General features: G+C 49.0%; 3 protein-coding genes across 3 annotated transcripts; 2 read left to right on the top strand and 1 right to left on the bottom strand.

Moving 5' to 3' along the window:
• Positions 1–8,263: 8,263 nt before the first annotated feature.
• GUITHDRAFT_162106 (vigilin) lies at positions 8,264–13,352 on the bottom strand. The gene is made up of 4 exons (XM_005836433.1): positions 12,314–13,352; positions 8,855–12,263; positions 8,753–8,805; positions 8,264–8,485 (listed from the first exon to the last, which is right to left on the bottom strand). Exons 1-4 carry the CDS (start codon positions 13,183–13,185, stop codon positions 8,305–8,307), a joined length of 4,515 nt encoding a protein of 1,504 aa, XP_005836490.1. The 5' UTR covers positions 13,186–13,352; the 3' UTR covers positions 8,264–8,304.
• Positions 13,353–13,599: 247 nt separating this feature from the next.
• Positions 13,600–15,864, top strand: GUITHDRAFT_104758 (hypothetical protein; the record flags this gene model as incomplete). The annotated part of the gene is made up of 13 exons (XM_005836151.1): positions 13,600–13,643; positions 13,945–14,199; positions 14,243–14,347; positions 14,393–14,464; positions 14,513–14,650; positions 14,727–14,774; positions 14,909–15,038; positions 15,346–15,383; positions 15,433–15,482; positions 15,526–15,563; positions 15,611–15,664; positions 15,706–15,745; positions 15,791–15,864. 13 exons carry the CDS (start codon positions 13,600–13,602, stop codon positions 15,862–15,864), a joined length of 1,086 nt encoding a protein of 361 aa, XP_005836208.1.
• A 1,768-nt stretch (positions 15,865–17,632) lies between these two features.
• On the top strand, positions 17,633–19,428 carry GUITHDRAFT_85698 (hypothetical protein; the record flags this gene model as incomplete). Its single annotated transcript, XM_005836152.1, has 5 exons — positions 17,633–17,936; positions 17,981–18,213; positions 18,256–18,522; positions 18,568–18,737; positions 18,909–19,428. The coding sequence occupies 5 exons, from the start codon at positions 17,633–17,635 to the stop codon at positions 19,141–19,143; spliced, it is 1,209 nt and encodes a 402-aa protein (XP_005836209.1). The 3' UTR covers positions 19,144–19,428.
• Between the last annotated feature and the right edge of the window lie 66 nt (positions 19,429–19,494).

The raw sequence follows: 19,494 nt of genomic DNA on the forward strand, positions 1-19,494 counted from the left end.
CGGTACGCTTGCAGCTTCCTTGGCGCCCTGGCGGCTTCCCCTACACCTGACGAGGAGCCATGCTGCCGAAAATAACGGCGCCTGCCGAAAATAACGGCGCCTGCCGAAAATAACGGCGCCTGCCGAAAATAACGGCGCCTGCCGAAAATAACGGCGCCTGCCGAAAATAACGGCGCCTGCCGAAAATAACGGCGCCTGCCGAAAATAACGGCGCCTGCCGAAAATAACGGCGCCTCGCCGAAAATAACGGCGCCTGCCGAAAATAACGGCGCCTCCTAAACCCTAAACCCTAAACCCTAAGTACACGGCCTACAATGCGAACCCTGCTTCTGAGGCGTCTTTCTACTCTCTACTTCTGCTGTCTTCTCTTGGCTTCCTCAGCCTCAGTCAGGAGAGTTGCCTCTCCTCACCTTGGCCTTCGGTCACCACCTACTCTACCTCCATTCAGCTTCCTCAGCCTCAGTCAGAAGAGTTGCCTCTCCTCACCTTGGCCTTCGGTCGCCACCTACTCGTCCTCCATTCAGCTTCCTCAGCCTCAGTCAGGAGAGTTGCCTCTCCTCACCTTGGCCTTCGGTCGCCTCCTACCTTCTCTCCTTACCTTGGGCTCAGCTCAAGCTCGGTACGGGCTCGCCCCGTCTTCTTCCTCGCCCTCGCCTTGCTCTTCCTCCATGTCTTCCTCTTCTTCGTCATCTTCCCTCATCTCCACTCGCAGTCGGTCCTTCTTGTCCACCTTCAGCGAGCAGGCCAGCACATGCATCTCTGCGAATTTACTCAGTGCTATGAACAGGAGGCTAAGAGATCGACGCTCTATGTCGTCGCTCTCCGCCTCCTGCTCAAGCTCAGCAGCTGCCGTTGCCCGTGGCGAGAACGCGCTGCCCCTCCTTGCCTTCTTGCTCTCTCCTTGCACGCGAGTCCAGCGCTTGCTCTGCAGCCACTTCCCCAGCTTCTCCTTGAGAACGTTGCGCCCCACTCCCTGCTCCTCTGGCATCTTCGCCCACTCTCCCAGCGACATGAACTCCAGGCTCCCCGGAGAGTAGAAGGTGTCGTGGAGGTTGCCAACGGCCTTGTCCAGGACCAGCTTGATCGGCTCGCTCGTCCCCGCCTCGTTCAAAGAAGTTGCATCTTCGATGACTGCTGACAGCTCGCTGACGAGCTGCATGTCCTCTTGGCTTGACGGAGATGCTGCCTCCATTGTGATCCTCTCCAGGTCTGTAAACTCCAGCCACTCTCCCTCGCTCTCCTCCTGTCGCTGCGCTGCGTCGCTGGTGCCAGGCTCCTTGTCGAAGCCGACTGCTTCGAGCTTGGTTGCTGCGCCTTCGAGATAGAAGGGCAGCTCCTTCATCATGCGTCGAGCATCCTCCGTGGAGCCGAGGAGGATGCATAGCTTGGACCCGTTCCAGGACTTGGTGTTCAAATCCTCCTCCATGTCGATGCCTTCAACTTTGATCTCGAGCCTGTTAGCGATCTCCAACAGGACTCTCTTGACTCTTGCGATGGACGTGTTGCCGCCGTTGCACAGCCCCTCCATCTCCTTCCTCGTGAAGCGACCAGATGCCGCCGTCGACTTGATGATGATCTTGATCTCCTTGCCGTCCTTGCCGCCTGCCTTCTTCTGCAGTCTTGATGCCTTCTTCAACTTATTTCTGGACACAAAGCGATCAGCTGTCAACTCGACTGCGAGCGCCTCTCTGATCTTCGGGTCCTCGCTGAACAGAGTCAGGTGTACTCCCTCCATCGCTTCGCTCTCTCGGAAAGCTCGAAATGCTGTATCATTCGCCTCTGGGCAGCTCGAGGAGACGATCCACTCCACCTCCCTCTGTCTCCAGATGACGTTGGCCCCTACAGCGACGAAGCCTTTCTGACCTAAGCCTTTGTGGACTTGCTGTCCTGGCGCCCCAGCGACCAGCATGCCTGCCAGCGGCTGGAGTTGGACCGCTGCAAGGGACTGGCGCAGCAGCTGATAGCGATAGACGGCAGCTATCTCAGCCGTTGTCATGCCGCCAAAGGTTAACAGGTGAGTCAGCTCTGCCAAGCTGCCCCCTTTGCCCCAGGGTCCTCTCTTGGCTCGAATCTTGAAAGATCGATCGTGCACGATGCTCACATCCGCTTGTGCATTGCGGAGGAAGGAAACAGTCACCGGGATCTCCTCAGCACTCGCTATCTCGGGTCTATACGGAGCCTTCCACATGATTGCTTTACTCTCTTGCACTGAGTCTACGATCAGTCCAATTTCTTCGAATTTCTTCTTTAGCTTTTCTTCATGGTTGACATACACCGAGGAGATGCCCAGGAGAGTCATGGAGATGAAGGAAGTCACCTCGTTGCCTGCTGAGGCGGTGTATGTCTCGACCTTCTCCTTCTTGGCTTCTTCAATCTGCTGCATAAACCACTCTCTGGATGCGTCACTCCATCCAGTCATCGCTTCTTGTAGAAGCTCACGTCGTGCCTGCTGACATGTCGAGCGGATGGCTTCTGCGATAGCGTCGGGGGTCACCCCTCCACAGCCTTGCAAGCCTGGGCTGTCCTGCTGTTCGGATAACGCTTCGCGAAGCTCTTCACCCTCTCGACGAGATCAGCTTCGAGGACAGAGGCATCCACAAGTCCGCTCTGCGTGTATTGGCATGATCTCCGATACAGCAGGTTGCGAACATTTTCATCATACTGAAGAACCATACTTAGAAAGCTATTTGAAGTATACAAACCTCTCGCTTGCAGCTTCCTTGGCGCCCTGGCGGCTTCCCCTACACCTGACGAGGAGCCATGCTGCCGAAAATAACGGCGCCTCCTAAACCCTAAACCCTAAACGATAGCGTCGGGAGTGCATCCCCCCTCAGCTCTGCAAGCATAAGCTGTCCGACTATTCGGATACCGCTTCGCGAAGCTCTTCACCTTCTCGACGAGGTCGGCCTCCTCGACGTGGCCTCCAGAGCGCTCACCCTGCGGGTATTGGCATGATCTCCGATACAGCAGGTTGCGAACGCTCTCATCATACTGTAGTACCATGCTTAGAAAGCTTTTTGAACGATGATACAAACCTCTTGCTCGCAGCTTCCACCGGTCCCCTTGCGCTCTCCCTACGCGCCGCAGGGCAGCATGCTCTTACTAAGGGCCGGCCATGCTCTTACTAAGGGCCAGCCAAGCTCTTACTAAGGGCCGGCCATGCTCTTACTAAGGGCCGGCCCTAAATCCTAAACTCTAAATCCTAAACCCGGGCCTAAGGCTCCCTCCCTTGCCCTGACTCACTGAGATGTCGTCTGCTCGTGCTACCTCGGATCTGTATGGTGCTTTCCACATGATGGCCTTGTCGACTCTATCGACTGAGTCTACTGTGAGCCTCGGAGTCCAAGGGAGGTCTCCTGACGGCGGTGCCTTCGGTGCCGATGTATGTCTCGACATTCTGCTTCTTGGCCTCCTCCATCTGTTGCATAAACTTAAACCTAAACCCTAAACCCTAAACCCTAAACCAGGCTCTCGACTCTGCCAGTGAGCTAAACCCCGGCGAGGCTAAACCCTAAACCCTAAACCCGAAGACTTACATCACACTGAAGAACCTTACTTAGAAAGCTGTTTGAACTATAAAAATCACTCGTGGCATTAGCTGTTAGTGCTCTGTGATTTGCTGCTCCCCCTATCACACAGCCGTCTACCGTCCGAGATTGAAGAATGATGTTGGGTAAGGTGTCCTCGTCTGGTGGGCCAGTTTTGCCTCTATCAACTCCTGAGTCTACCATATTGAGAAAGTGAAGAGCCTCCCTTCTTAGCTTGTCTGCTTATGTGAGAGCGTTCGATGTGCGGAAAGGTCTGCAAGGAATTTCTTGAGAGTCTCGTCTGCTTTTGTTGTGATAGAGACGAGGGGGAATATCATGGGGCTCTCCGCATGTTGATCCTTGCGGCATTTTAAAGATCGAAAACACTCGATTTGGAAATTTGTTTGGAAGCAACCAACCAGGTCCCCTTTCCCTTCTTGGCATTGATCTTTGCAGGCCCTAGCTAGGAAGATTCTGTAACAGGCCCAGTTCTCCTTGATCATCCTCCTTAAGCTGTTCTCGTCACGGTCCGAGACCCTTGCCTCTTGTAGCAGCACGACCTCAAGTTGGAAGGACTGAATTAGGTACGCGAGGATGTGTTTGAGAACAAAGTGATTGCACCCATTCACGTTTTGTGAGATGAGGAAACCTGGGTCTGAACTTTTTCAATGAAGCTGTGTCCAATCCTTCACTCTGCATTTTCTTACTCAGCTCCTTCGCACTCTGGGAGTTATTCTCTCCTGTGTGTGTTTTGTCCTCGAGTTCAACTGAGTCCTCACCTATTTGACTTGGATGATCTACCTAGATCCCATAGCAAGAACCGGAATTCTTTAGACACCTTCCACCTCCTACTCTAATATTCAGACGTTGAGGCTGAATTACAAGAACGCTCCGCCCAATCTTCCCTTCTTATTGTTATTTGGCAGGCGAGTCAATTTTTTGCTTTACAAAATAACTCTCCCAGCGACAAGGCAGTGGCAGGAGAAGGAGATGTATCATACAGGAACCCAACGGCCTTGTCAATCCATTCTGAACCTTTCTCTTGTTCATCATAATTGTCACTTCAGGCAGTCATGACACACAAATTTGAAAACTTTACTTCTCTGTTGTAATATCATCAAAAAAATCTTTCGGCCATTCTCCTCTAGAACTGCGCGTCAATCACTACGAAACAAATTCAACGAAAGATATCTTCACGTAATCATCACAAGGATCCTTTGCAGATTAGTTCCATTCTGGGGCCTTTGAACAACCTTCCTGCAGCATTCTTCAGTAGTAATTGCTTACGGGGTCAGAAACTGCTGAACCTGGAAAGTGGTGGGAAAAGGATTGGAAAATGATCTGCTATCTCTGCTCTCCGAAAAAGTGCATCACCTGTTCTGCTTGAATAAGGTACAAAGCATTCAAATGCGAGCTCGAGGGACCCGGTTGCATGTTCAATTCGTGCATCAGCCCATTGGGAAACGTCTGGACGAATGGCGAAGGATGCTGCAAGAGCTGCAATGTTTTCAATTTGATTAACCATACATGTCCAAACGAACCACAATTGCGCTCTGCTTCATAACTGATGGTCCTAGAAAGTCGTTGTGATCCTGCGGGACGATCCACTATTCAGAGACAGACCGGATCCTGCCAGAGCAAGCAAACCAAACGAAGCAATGATTCCAACTCAATATTCGATGGAAGCGCATCGATCACCTCGCCCAGACCTTCTATAAGCGCATTCTGTTGAATATCAAACCACACATAACTTGGACAGAAATAGTACAGGGTCTTTCAATTTTGTAAGATCTGCAATTTCTCCAGAAAACCTCAAGTCCGGCGAGCCTTGGATTCTACACCAACTGCAGCCAGAGTGACAAATGATTGTGTCAAAGATTGTGACAATCCAACTTTGCCGTGTGAAGACATCGCATCATTCGTGGTAGAGTATGTTGGTCTGCTACAAGCCCTTGCAGCACCTTCAGCAGCGCCTTTCCCGACATTCCGACCCAAACTTGCTGTGAACCCTCGTCCCCACCTTGACCTATTGATCAAGGACTCTAACTGGGACTCTAACAGCTGCTCTAACAGGGACTCTAAGGCACAGCGGCACTCCCGGAGTCCTGCCCCGGGCAGTGCAAGCCTCGGACTCCGCCAGGGACTCCGCAGCATTTAATGAACCATTGAGCGACAAACAAGCCGGGCCTCGTAACTTCCGGCCTGAGTTCGTCAGGCCCGCCGATTCCGGGACCGCTGAGTCGAACTCAGCTCGGACTCCGGGACCTGCAGTGCAGCAGCCAGAATCATCGGAGACCTGCCGCAGCGCCAAGCCCCTGACTTGCTAATAAAATCTCAGATCGATCTGGCTAAGTTCAGGCAACTTGATTATCTTTTATTTACTGCCTCAGGCTGGGCCTGCCCGGCCTGACTCAAAGTCGCAAGCACGTCAGCAGCGATCCGTTCTTGTGCTTCCTGTCGCCCTGTGTTGTGTGTGACATTCATTGATCGAGCTCCTGAACGAACTCGTGTAAGTAATCGTCTGAGACTCGGACTAAGAAGCACAGGGCATACCTGCTATTGTTGCGAAATTAATCGCGCCTGCTAATGTGGAATGCATCGGTATCTCTGTTGAAGCACCTGGGGATGGCATGAAAAATGGAACGACTCTGAATTAACCGCCACAATCTAAAAAAAAATAGAAGAACAAGAAAACCTACCAATCCATGGTTTCGGCAAAGGAAGGAGCCCTTCCTTTAAAAAGTTGCGATCAATGCCTTGCGTGAAAATAAATCAAATCCTCTACCGTCATCGCAGAAATGTTGGTTGACGCAATCCTGGTTTGTAAAGGAGCAATCCCTGACTCCTGTATGTTGTCACCTTTGACAATATGAGTTCGATGTCTCACCTTTGAAAATCCCCTCTCAGGATTCGACGGAAAACTGGGATGAACAAGCACATGATAAGTATCGGAAGACTGAAAGCCCATCGTATGTGAAATTAACCGATGCCCTTTAATTCCAGATGAGAACGAATGTGAAGACAAAGCCGAACACGTTTGCACGAAGGTTGGTAACTCAGGTGGTGGAGCAAGAATGGATTGAATCGAAAGGTTCTTCCTTTCGCTTTCACGGGAAGGAATACTTTGCACGTTGCCAGTATAATTCCATATTGAGCCTGAGTTCTGACGAGATGAACACGACAAACCTGATCATCCACACACACACATCAACTAGAATGTGCCGATGTAACACTATCTCACCCTTGCGAACGCAATGAGAACAAGGTCTGAAGAGGTCGCATCCAGTCTTAGCCTTTGCACCTGAACAAATATCAACATGTATGAAATGAGATTTTGCCAGCACAAGCATAGCAAGCGGCTCCTCGGCTTATCTGACGTCTGATCACCTTCTTTCCCCCTTCCAACTGTGGCAGACGGGTCATACATAGTTGAATAGGAACAAAAGGCGCTAACTATAACATCTGCTTGATTCCTGTAAGGCGATGACGATCGCTGGTCTCTGCACGTCAACGACAATCTGAGACATCTACATCTTGTGACTTTCAATCAAAACAATGCAAACGTCAATCACCTCGTGCAAGGGCGTTCCTCATCACATGCCTTCTTTGCAAGAGCACAACAAAAACAGGCACCAGAGATTCTTTGTTTTTGCCTTGGTACGTGGACCAAATCTAATGCTTCGATCTTGGGTTCAGCATTATGTTCCAGTTGAGTTGCTTTGGTTTCAGGCAAAAGACAGAAGCCCAGCATGCAGAGGGATTATTATCCTTCCTTCGATCAGTATTCTAGTGAAATACTGCCAAGCCCTAAGCCAAGTCCTACCATGTACTGATTTTCGTTAGTAAACAGAATGCTGTCATTTATCGTCCAAGAGATTTGATGGCGAAGGGAAGGATAGCAAGGCAGGGCAGGGTGGTGGTGGGGAGGTGGTTGTGGTTATTAACTCTAAATCGAGAATCACACATGTGGTGTCACTAGTCCAAAGAAGATGACTAATCTAAATCTACCATGCTTCTCTTGCCACAACAACCATCCACCTCCGTCCATTTGCTTTCAATGTTGTTCTTGCTGTACTACTCTCCCTCGCCCACATGCTTCTCACTCTTTCTCTTGTCTCCCTCCCCCTCCCCCTCCCCCTCCCCCCGCCCTCTCCCGCCAACGCTCTCCCATGTTGTCTCTGTCGTGTCCAACGAGTCTCATTTCGTCTATCCCTGCACGTAATCCGTCCAGAGGTTGTTGTCTTGAAAACTATTGTATCACGAGTTCAACAGTTCTAAAATAAAAGTTCATACTTCATTCGGTACCAACAAATTGTTTTAACGTTATAAAAGCATGTCTTCAGAGGTCAAGCTAGTCAATACTTTTCTTTCGTTCGCAATCAGCAAAGGGCCGCAGAGAAGAACTAAGCAGCAAATGTGAGAATGTCTCGGCCCCGGTTCTTGCCAACGAAATGTGTATCTCGTGTCCATTGCAAGTACGGTCACGGGTCAATACAAGCAGCGAAGGAGCTAGAAAGCAAAGCTTTCTAAGCAGGTCCAACCATACGAATGCAATTGCAATCTGTTACCACTACTCGAAACTTCAAGTATTATCTAACAAATCTCAAAGATTAGTAGGACTTTCTTCAGTTCAGATATGATGATCTTGGTTCATCGAGAGCCAATCTGCCGAGAAACATCATGAAATGGTAGGAAGGAGCAAATATTCCAGCGCAGGCGGAAGAAGTTAACTATTTGTAAAGAAACGAATTCATTTACATGTCTCCTAAAGTACTCTTTACTCTTGCTGTGCCGCGTCCATCTCATCCATCTTCGCTTGGATGAGCTCCCAAGCTTCATCTCGACAGACTCGGAGGCCAGTGATGACAATCACTGGCTCCTCGTCGCTTATGTCGATCCTCGTCCCAGTAGTGTCCTCTATCTCCCTGATCCGCGAGCCCCCTGGTCCGATCAGGTATCTGCAGATCCTCTTAGCCAGGCACCGGAATAAACAGATACACTCTTAAGAACAGATCAAGGAATAATAAAGAAGAAAAGGAAGACAAACCGAAAACACAAACAGAATTGAAAAACCAACGTGAACAATCGACAACAGAAGATCGAATACGGAGAAAGTGAAAAGGAAAGGAGAGGAGAGAGAAAAGAGAGAGAAAGCAGAAGGGAAAGAGCAAAGAGATAGGTAGCAACAAGTAGAGAGCAAGTTAGCCGGGTCCAGGTTGGTTTACCCATGGTAGCGTTGCTCGACGTAAAATTTCTCTTCAATTTCTTCCTTGAGGATCTATAGGAAAAGGAAATCTTAAAGCAGGCGACACACAGGGAAAACGTACCTCCTCCACCAAGGAAACTGCTTGCGCTCTGTCATCCTCCGCCCCTTTGATCACCACGCACGGCTGGGACCCTCCCATGAAGCTAATGACCGTTGAGCTTCGCTTCTCGATCCACGTCACCGTGCTGCCGCGAGGGCCGATAATGACGCGATGCAGCCGCTCTTCGCAAGGGACTTTCGAGGTTCCATGCCCCCGAACCATGTCCTGCAGCATTCGCATAGCCGCTGACCTCTGAACGTCGGTTCCAGTGATGATGCAGTTGTCCACATCGATGCCTTTGATCTGAACACGAGCACCGCTGTCCTGCTCAACTTTCTTGATGCTCTTCCCATTCATGCCGATAATCAACGCGTGTAGTTCTCGAGGAATCGTCATGACGTCTTGCTCGCGAGAATTTCCCTGTGCGACCTGCTGCGCCAATGCAAAGGCAACTTTCCTATCCTCCTCTTTGCCGAATACGATCATAGCTGGCTCAGGGGTGGTCGAGAAGCATATCACTGTGTTGGACTCTTGTTCAATCTTATGAATCGTAGCGCCTTGCTTGCCGATGATGGCGTAATGCTTGCTCTCCTCCATTGGGAAGCGCTCGTGCTGGTTGTTTCTCTTCCATTCATCCACCTCCTTGACTACCCGACCTCGAGCCTCCGCATCCCCCTTGAGAATGAGATGAAACCTGCTCTCTGATACGACGCGTATCCAGCAACCAGTTCGCTTCTCAACTTCCTTCACATTCTTGCCATTGAGGCCGATGAAGCTCCTTAGCATGATGACAGGAAATTCAGCTTCGAAAAGAATCTCCTGTTCTTCCAAAGCAAGATAATGACGGATCTTCTCAAATGCTGCTCGCCTGTCTTTCTCTTTGCCTTTGATCTCAATGGTTGAATTCTTGAAGTTCAGCTTTGCCATCACCGAGCACTCTTCTTCCAGCATAACGATGAAGGACCCCCGTACACTTGAGATAGAATCAAAATCTTCATGGCTAAAAGTGTGAACGTCGACACCAGAAGCCTCAAGGAAATCACTGATAAGATCTCGTGCCAGCCTCCTCTGCTCGTTGGATCCCTTGACAATGATCGCCATGTCCTCTTTTGATTTCTGCGACAGAATCTCCTGCACATTCACTCCAAAACGTGACATCTCCATCGAATTGTAATCGTCCAGCACGTGCACACGAGCTCCTGACATCATCTCGATCTCCTTTACGTATTTGCCCTTTGGACCCAGGATCGCACCAAAGCTGGAGGCTGGGAGGAAGAAATGCTCGAACTTTTCGTTTTCCAGGATGTCACGAGCAAGCTCGATGGCGGCAGAGCATTGCTGCTCTGATCCACACACGAGCATTCCTATCTCTGCAGTCTCTTTGTCCGTCTGGAAGGAGATCCTAGCACCGCTCCTCTCTTCCATCCATCGAACGACCCTCCCCCTGACACCGATGAGACTTCCGTGCATGCTCTTGTCCAACGGCATGAATTCTGTCTTGGAGCCGCTCAGCCACTCGCGGATGAGCTTTACCACCTTGTCTTTCTCCACTTGAGACCCCGAGATCCTCAATCGCGGCCTTTCACCCTGATCGATCCTCACGATCGCTCCTGTCTGCTGCTCAATCTCTGCTATCTTTTGCCCCTTAAAGCCGATCAGGGCGCGAAGCTCAAAGACAGAGGCTTCCTTCCCGAGTATTTCATCAAGCAGCAGTTCATCCACCGACTGTTCCAGCCGCTCCTCTATCATTGCAAACGCACGATTGATGGCATCAGGTGTGCCGCGCAAGAGAATACCAGAAAAATTTCCTTCTTGGTCCTCTACGCCATCTTCATCTTGAAGCTTGATAGCAGAGATGTACGTGCCCGTACTTGTTTCGATCTCTCGCATCTTCATTCCTTTCCGGCGCAGCAGCTCAGCGACCAAATCACTACTCAATTTCTTCGTGGCCGTGTACTTGCTCGAATTGGAATACAGAAGCTCCTTCACCATGTTTGCGCCCGCTGCTCGCTGTTCCTCGTTGCCGCTAATCTGCAGATAGATCTCGTTGCCCTGGTTCTTCACGTTGAAGAAGCAGCCCGCCTCCTCCTCTAGCCAATTGAGATTCGCTCTTCTGGGTCCAACAAGCATGCGGCATAGATTGTTTGGGATAAGCAGCATGTCGCTCTCTTGCATGCCCAGAACCATCCTGGCGGTATCAATCGCTTTCTTGACCTCTTCTTTTTCTCCTCGCACGCGCATCTGCATGGAAGGTTCTCGTTCAATGCTTACCAAGGCTTCGCAACCTTCCTCAACTTTGCGTACGTTCTTACCACCATTAGCGAGCAAGGTATTGATTTCTTCGTCTTGAAGAGGAAGAATTTCCTCGACCATGGAGGCCATTCGCTCTTTGAAACGAGACCTAAGTTGCTCTATCACCTCCGGCGATCCGAAAGCAGTGAAGGAAATCGTTTTTCCATCGTTTCGGAAGCGAAGGGTGAGTCCTGCCTCCTCTTCGAGCTGCTTGATGAAGCTTCCTTTCATTCCTAACAGGCTGCGGACAAGCAGCTGGTCATTTCCGTGCTCGTAGACAAACACGTCTTGAGGCATAGAACTCTCCAGCACCGAGTTGAGGAGTACATTGACCTCTTCTTCATCCAAGTCGCGTCCTCGCACAATCCACCGTAGATTCTCATTTTGCTCTCCTTTTTCAAGGCGAATGTCAGCATTCAGCTGCTCTCTCACCTCTGCAAGCTTCTTGAAATTCACCCGACTTTTTGCAAAGCTTTGAGGGACATCGAGCGAAATCATTTGAAGGTTTAATGTCATTTCTTCGATCTGCTCGATCGCAAGCTTGCATTGTTCCCTCGTTCCTCTGATCAACGCTCGACACATTGGGGTGGTTTCAATCTTGATTTTGGCTCCGGTGTCCTCCTGCAGCTGACGGATAGTTGCTCCCTTCTTCCCGATGATCACTCCGACCAAATCCTCGTCGACGTCGATGACTACCTGCACTATTAAGCTTTCTCCCATCCTCTGCGGTTTGTCCATGATTTGCTCCAGCTGTACCTCTTCAATCGACGAACTAGATACCGGATCCGTCTGTGTGCTCTCCATCGCTCCTCCCTCCTCCTTTGCGCCAAATGCACGCAGAGGTGGTCCGCTGAGGACCTCCGTCCCAGTCGAAGTATCATCCTCCTGCATGCCGCTCAACGCAATCAGAGAGTCCCGGACAATATCTGCGTGACCCAGGAAAGGCTCTTGCCGCAAGATCTTCACGAATCTTTTGCTCGATACGTCGATGATGAACGTCTGTCGCTCCATTGTCACCCCGGTTCCAGCAGCCTTGGGATCCCACAACTTGAGAGCATGCATAAGCCGCCGATCGGGATCAGAGACGAAAGAAAAGAGCTTCAGTTTGAATTTGTTGAGCATCTTCACGTGCAATCCGCTGCAAGCTTAAACGTCATGCTCTCCGCCTCGAATTCAACTATTGCTCACCTGGGCTCGGGCGATACAGCGATACAGCTGACAGCTGGGAGACGGCTTCCAAGCTTGTTCTGGATGTCGATGAGCAGCTTTGTCCAGTTGTCTGATGCGGATCCTGAGTGCCGTGAAGGCTCGGGAACAATCAGCAAGAGTTTCTTCCCCATCGACTCCAACTCGCTGAGATCAATGGGCTTATCCTCATTATCAACCAGCTGCTGGAACAGATCGAGAGGAACGTCGTCTCCTTCCTCGAAGGATTTCACAGAGACGACGTTGGTACTATCAGTGTTGCTGGCTGACTTTGAGATGCTGTAGGACGGACGGACCAGGTTCGGGGTCTTAGCAGCCTCAGCATCCTTGTGCTCTTCCAATGGCTCTGTTTTCTTGCCTTTCAAGTACGCGTCCATCTGAGCATAAGAAGGAATACTTGGCTTGGCCTGCATCTTGGTGGTTTCTTCAACACTTTCTTCTCTCGAGCTTTCGCCCTTCGTCACCAAATCTTTTTTCGCTTCTTCCTTCTTGCCGCCGCTCATTGAAGCCCAAGACCCTTTCGGTGCCTTAAGCTTCTTCATCCCAGAATCACGGCCTGACTTCTCCAACAGATCATCGAACTGCTTTCGGAGTTGGTCATCGTCATCTTGTTGGACGGCAGCTCGGATAGGCATCGATGCTCCTCTTCGAAATGTGCCAGCGACCTTCGGCCTGCAGGATCCTGTTGCGCGTTGCTGTGAAAGGGGAGGAATACATCTCCAAGGGCTTGACAGCGAACCTTTCCCTCGCAAAACTGTAGGAATAAAACACTCGACATGCGTGTTGGAGCCGGACAAAGCAGCTGAAATAAGGATGACAGGCAGCCATCTGGTTCCAGACATTCTGTGCGGCATATGTAACTTGTTGCCGAGAGGAATGTGGATAGGGGACAGAAGCAAGGAACGCAGGGAGGGAGGGGAGCTACACAAGAGAAGAAAAGGAAGGGACAGCAAACCAGTCGCGACGCTCACACCTGCTCGCCTCACGCTCCTTTTCCTCCACTGCCTCGAAGCGCATGCGCCATGTCCGGCCCCCTTCTAGGATTGGGGTGGAATAGCAAAGATGAGGGGGGTTGGGGGTCTACACAGCGGAGGGTAGGGTTGTTCTTTCTGTAATGGGTCAGGAACAAACAGGGGTACATGATGAATTGTCAGTAAAATGGTTGGGTAGGAGGTAGATGGGGGTAGGGTAAGGGGGTGGGCTTTAGGAGATACGATACGGCTTGCCTATGGACACAAGATTGATCCAGATTGCGACGGTGAGCGGCAATGCTGAAGAATGAGATCGAAGAAGAGAGCCAGTACAAGCGTTTGTAAGCATGAGACATAGGGATTAGAACCAGTAGCCAATGATCAACCGATGGCAAAGCTAGGCTTGTCCAGAGCTTCTTCAGTCGTAGAAGGACACATCTTGCAAGAAGCCGATGCAGTGGGAGAGTGATGTGGAAGGTTCCAGTGTCTGGCTAATGGAAAAGGATGACGTTTCGACTGTCAGGTTCAAGCTGTTTGTCTGCTTGCATCTGGATGAATCTGCTCACCTCTGCCATACTAGTTCTATCAAGAGTGTCGAGGTGGTGATATGCTCGAAGAGGCTGTGCATTGATCACTGATCAGCCGTACTTTCTTCAAGCTTCTTCTTGTGCTGTTCTGTGTCACAGCTGCCGCAAACAGCATCACCTCCGGGATTATGTCGCTCGAACAAGACATCCTGACTGCAGAGAAGCGGAATGAAGAAGGAAACTTGCTGTACAGAAACAAGAGATTTGACGAAGCATGCTCACAATATAGCGATGCAATTGTCCTGCTTGAGCTGCATGCGCAACAAACTCAAGAAGCTCACCAGCATCTCTGCAAATACCTGAGCAATAGGTAATTGTTTTCTTGCGTTTTCGAGCTTCTTATCATTTGGCAGAGCAGCAGCATATCTTGCTTCAGGATACGATGCTGAAGCTGTCAAAGATTGTACATCTGCTCTTGCCATGGATCCTATGCTGGACAAGGCTCTTCTTCGAAGAGGGTGAACGCTGACGTTGACGCTGAATGTGCGCTGACTTTGAGTTAGCCTGGGCCTTGAAAGTCTTGGAAGACATGCAGAAAGTCTGCAAGATGTCGAGGCTTTGCTGAAGCGAGCAGAGTGAACTTCTTGCTCAGTGAGAGGCCGTCAAAGCTGAGCAGGATGCAGTTGGGGGTCGCCAATTGCAACGAAGGGACTGGAGCTGAAAAGAAGACTTCAGCGTGTTTTGAACCAGGTCACCTCCAATACTCCACATCTCGTTCCTCATGACGAGCGATATAGGAGAAGAACTCAGAGGAACAACCGGTTCCAAGCCATTTGTTCAGTAAAGAACAGGCAACTTGTTGACTTCCTTGCTTCTCTGCCATGTGACGATCTGCAGATTCTTCGTCTTAACTTCCGCACTTTACCGCCATCGGAAGTTTCAAAGGTGATCATTAGCGACGAGAAAAGCAAGAATATGAAATTCCTGCAAAATTTTAGGAAAGATTCTTCGAAATATCAGTTTATGTTGCCAATGAATTCGGCCTCTTCAGTCACAGAGAATTTTCTAAGTCATCTCAGGAAATTTGAGTACATCACAAATGTTTATGATATTTACTGGATAATTGTACAGTCGGACCTAGCCTGCATAGAAGTGTCAATGATCGGCGATGATCCAGAAGTCAAACTCGAAGTCAAAAATGACAACAATGTAAGGAATGTGTCAAGTGCAAGCCATTATTTGATGATTGTGAGAAGCTCACCTTGGACACGAGAGGGAGAGCAACATTCGATCTGAGATTCGTTGGCAGTGAACGCATGAGTTCGTCCTCAAATCTTTCAGACTTACAGGCTGACAATTCTTCTGCAGAAATTCGATCGAGAGCAACATTATGCGTTCGCTTAAAGAAGGGGGAGGGCGTCATGGGGCGGACAGTGCTGACACTTATGTCGCTTCCAATTACTGTATTGGCTGAGGTATCCTTTCGTTTCATGACAAGCTCTCAAAATTGGCAAAGGTTGGAAGTATCACTCCCTTCAGCACGGGGCTTGCTGGGTGACTATTCATGATGATATAAGCAAACTTGCCTGACCTTTTGGTTCAGATGCATGAGCGGAAGGGGAATCGACTTGCCTCATCTTGACAGCGCAGTCGGTGAAATTTGTTTTCTATTACGGCCAATTCTGACTTGTTAAAGTGATACTGGAGAATCCAGATAGTGGAATTCCAGGAAAGGTGTGGAACGATCAGGGTAACCGACGAGATATCTGATTGCTCTCTAGATCTGGGATGGTGGTCTTATCCTAACAGAATATTTGTCATCCAGCAGCCATGAGGTCTTGTCTCAACTTTTCCTGGTATTCCATGATGCCTGCAGGTCCAAGGAAAATCCTGCCTGGAGTTGGGAGCAGGAACAGGTCAGATGTCATCACCTTGAACCCAAGGCGCTCATCCTGCGTAAGGAATTGTTGGCGTTAGCTGCTATTGCCTTGGAGCCGCACGTGTCACCATCACGGATCTTCATGAGCATGTCTGAGAGTGTTTGAATGGATGAGGCGGCTGTGGTAATCGTGTCCTCTAGATTGAGTTGATAAGTGCAAATATTGAGGCCAATGGTCCTCTTTTGTCCTCTCAGAGCTCGCAGAAGTCAGCAAGGAATCCTCAGAAAGACGTCAACGTGGCAGCTCTTAGATGGGGAGAGAACTTGGGACACTTAAAAACAACACCAGGAGGGTTTGATCTCATTCTTGGATCAGATATTGTATACGAGCCACACTGTTTTGCGCCTCTGGTGGAGGTCGTTTGAAATCATGCTGGTACACAAATGAACTCATTTTGAGATCCAGACGTTGCGATATTATACTGGCACTGGCAAGAAAGCTCTCATAGCTCACAGACCTCGACATTCCGAAGAGTAACTTCAGTCATGCATTTCACTCCGACTAATCACTGTTACAAGGTTTCGCTTCTGGGACGAGGTCAAGCAGGACTTTGATGTGACTGAAGAGTGTTTGTCAATCAGACCTAACGATGTTTCTAGGTAAAGGTCGTGAACTTCAAGAGCAAGAAATATCCTCATGTTACAGATGTCACAATCTACGAGTTATTTCGTATAGCATCTCAGTGACCGTGCAGCAAGGGGAACTGAACGAATTCAAATCGATTCATTGATATGTTGCATTGAAGTAAAACTTGGGGATTCTTTCGTAGAGAACATGCTTTCTGGCACTGATGAAGAAACTTGAACTCATTTAAGGCTGCACCATCGGGTTGCTGTAATCTTCATCGCCGCCTGTTGCTCATGATTACAAATCCCCAAGACCATATCAGAAGTTTTCGTCAAAAAATACGACCTTCAGCAGGTGCAGCGCCTGCTGGCTTGGAGCACATACCAGTCGTCTGAGGTAAATTTGTTACACAAAATTCTTATCTACAAAGAAATTGCAACTTACAAAGTCTTGGCCTACAGACTGATGCATAAAGTAGTTGAAAAGAAAAAGCATAATTTCAATGGAAATTTAATAATCATGCATCGAACTTACCCACTGAAAATAAACAATCAGAACATCCAACACACTATGCAATCACGAAGCATACCGTCTTGACGAGCCAGCTCTTATGCTCATTTGTTCCATTCACAACCACGCATGGCTTCAATCCGAGTTGCGTGAGCGCAAGAAGAGCGAACATCTTGTGACAATATCAGCTTTCTAACACGATAATAAGAAAAAACAGAAGTGGTGTTAGGAATGAATATCTATTATGCACATAGCTAATGCCCCATCGTCCCAAGACAGTGGCAGTGTGCTGCTCCTTCAAACTTGACTTGCACTAAATCTAGTTTGTGATCAAAACAAATTCTGCTGTCTGCTTCAACAGTCTGATCATTCTCCAACCACTCTTGCTTGCTGCACCGCGTCACGCCTTGAAATTTCGACGGAAACAATCTGAGAGGCCTGAGATCTATCCTGTCAACACAGAAAATCATCAGGTCCAAGGACACCGTGTCCTTGGACCTGATGATTGTCTGTCTGCGTGATCCATGCTGTCTCAAACGCGGCTCATTGCGCTTTCCTGCTGCACCCGAAATAGACTCTCGCATCACCCTACCCCCAGGTTACTCAGTGAGTTGGGACCCCATAATTACTGGGTCATCAGTACGGTAGTCACGGCAGTACCGCAGCGGATAAAGTAAAACAAATGGTCGAGCTAATCAATATATTGGATTGAAAAAACGAAGTTAGAGATAGATGTTTGGCATAGATACAAAGGAGGGTGCTTCTTTCTAGGACAAGGGAAACAACATGATACCGGCATTGAAGTCCAGCATCATTTGGCGAAGTTTCCTGGTGTGCCTTCTATCCAGACCATCGCAATCTTTCATCTCCACCAAGTTGCTTCCAAGCGAAAGGCTCAAATATTTCCACAATATTCAAAAACGCCTACAGATCTCATGCACACGTGCAAATAGTGAATCTTCCAACATCAAACTCCCTAATACATATCGAGCACTTTGGGCAGACAAAGCAGGAAGCAGCTTTCGCGAGGTGGTGGTGTTGAGGGAGAAAGAGTTTCCTCAAATAAGTTCAGATGAGGTTTTGATTGAAGGTGAAATTGTGTCCCTTTCACTGTAGTCAGGTAACATGTGTCAGTCAAGTACGCAGGTGTGAATGGAGGATGCGAGACATTCAGAGCTCGAGGAGAACATTGGTTTGCTAGGAACAGAGAGTCCGCTGTTGGATTTCCCCTCGGTGCGGAAGGAGTTGGCAAGGTAGTTCAGAAAGGCAAGGACGTGGCGGAAGTGGAGGTCGGCGACTCAGTTGCGTTCGTCGGAGGAGCATTCTCAGAGTATGTTGTGCACAAGAGCGAATCTGTGGTGAAGGTGGTTCATGATGTTGTTTATGCACAGCTTTGACGTACATGCAAGGTTCCAGCAGCCAATCCGGAAGCTGTAGCTTGCAGGATATCAGGCCTCACTGCTTACGGGGCTGTTTTGGATGCTGGAAGAGCTGCACCACGCCAGACTATACTGATAACCGCAGCTGCCGGTGCCGCAGGGTCGTTTGCTGTGCAATTTGCGAAGCAAGCAGGATGCAATGTGATCGGAACCTGCAGCTCAAAAGAGAAAGCGCAGGTGTTGTGCAAGCTAGGATGTGATCATATCATCAATTACAAGACGAGGAATTTGGATGAGGTGAGATAGCCCGGCTACATGCTAAAACATGACATGATGGTCCAGTTTCTTCGGTCGAAGTTTCCCGAAGGAGTGGATCTTGTTATCGAGCATGTTGGAGGACAAATGTTTCGCACTGCCTTCTCTCATCTTAAACCCGGAGGACGACTAGTTTTGGTCGGTTACATCAGTGAGGTTTGTGTTTCTTTAACTGTTTTTTTCTCATATCGTAACTAGTTGGAACAGTATCCACATAACCCGAATGCAAGCGATGAAACACATCATACGCTTGATTTCGACTTACCGTCGATTTTTTGGAAGGTTGAGAGTTGTTTCGAATTTTGTGAAATTCACGCCCGTTGAAGCAACAAACAATTGAAAGAGACAACAAAACAATCGTCGGCAAGCTTTTTTCATCACACGAATCAGTCTTGTCTTGCAGGCAAAAGGTATTGGGAATTCAAAAGATACATTTTTCATCAAAATTGTCTGTTTTTGCAGGTATTCGAGCAACTCGGCGCGGATTCTCTCAAGGTGCTAGTTGACTCAAAGCATTTTGAGGGGCTTGAAAACATTGCCGATGCTGTTGATCACATGCTGAGTGGAAAAACTGTTGGTAAAGTTGTTGTGAAAATTTCGTGAGAAGTTTTCAAATGCTAGAATTGTTTGTATTGCAGGTCCACACGTAAACTTTGGTTCTGTACTCATTTCAGTTTCGCTCTTTCACGACTTTGCTACTGTGCACATTCTGATCATGAATTTTCCCCAAGTTTCTTTTTCTCTGCCATCTGTTTCCGTTGAGACATACCTCTTGCCCTTGACTGTATTTTCACTGCTGCAACGTTCTGTCGTGCCAGATCGAATTCCTCGGGCAAGTGCTGAGCTTCCTCGATTTTGCTAGAATCTGTATTTGGATCCGCCTCTGATAAGGTATCTTGATTCCTGGTTTTATGTCGTCTACCCGCAGTCTTCGACTTGACATGACGCTGCCTA

This window comes from Guillardia theta (assembly GCF_000315625.1).
Source record: "Guillardia theta CCMP2712 unplaced genomic scaffold GUITHscaffold_18, whole genome shotgun sequence".
NCBI lineage: Eukaryota > Cryptophyceae > Pyrenomonadales > Geminigeraceae > Guillardia > Guillardia theta.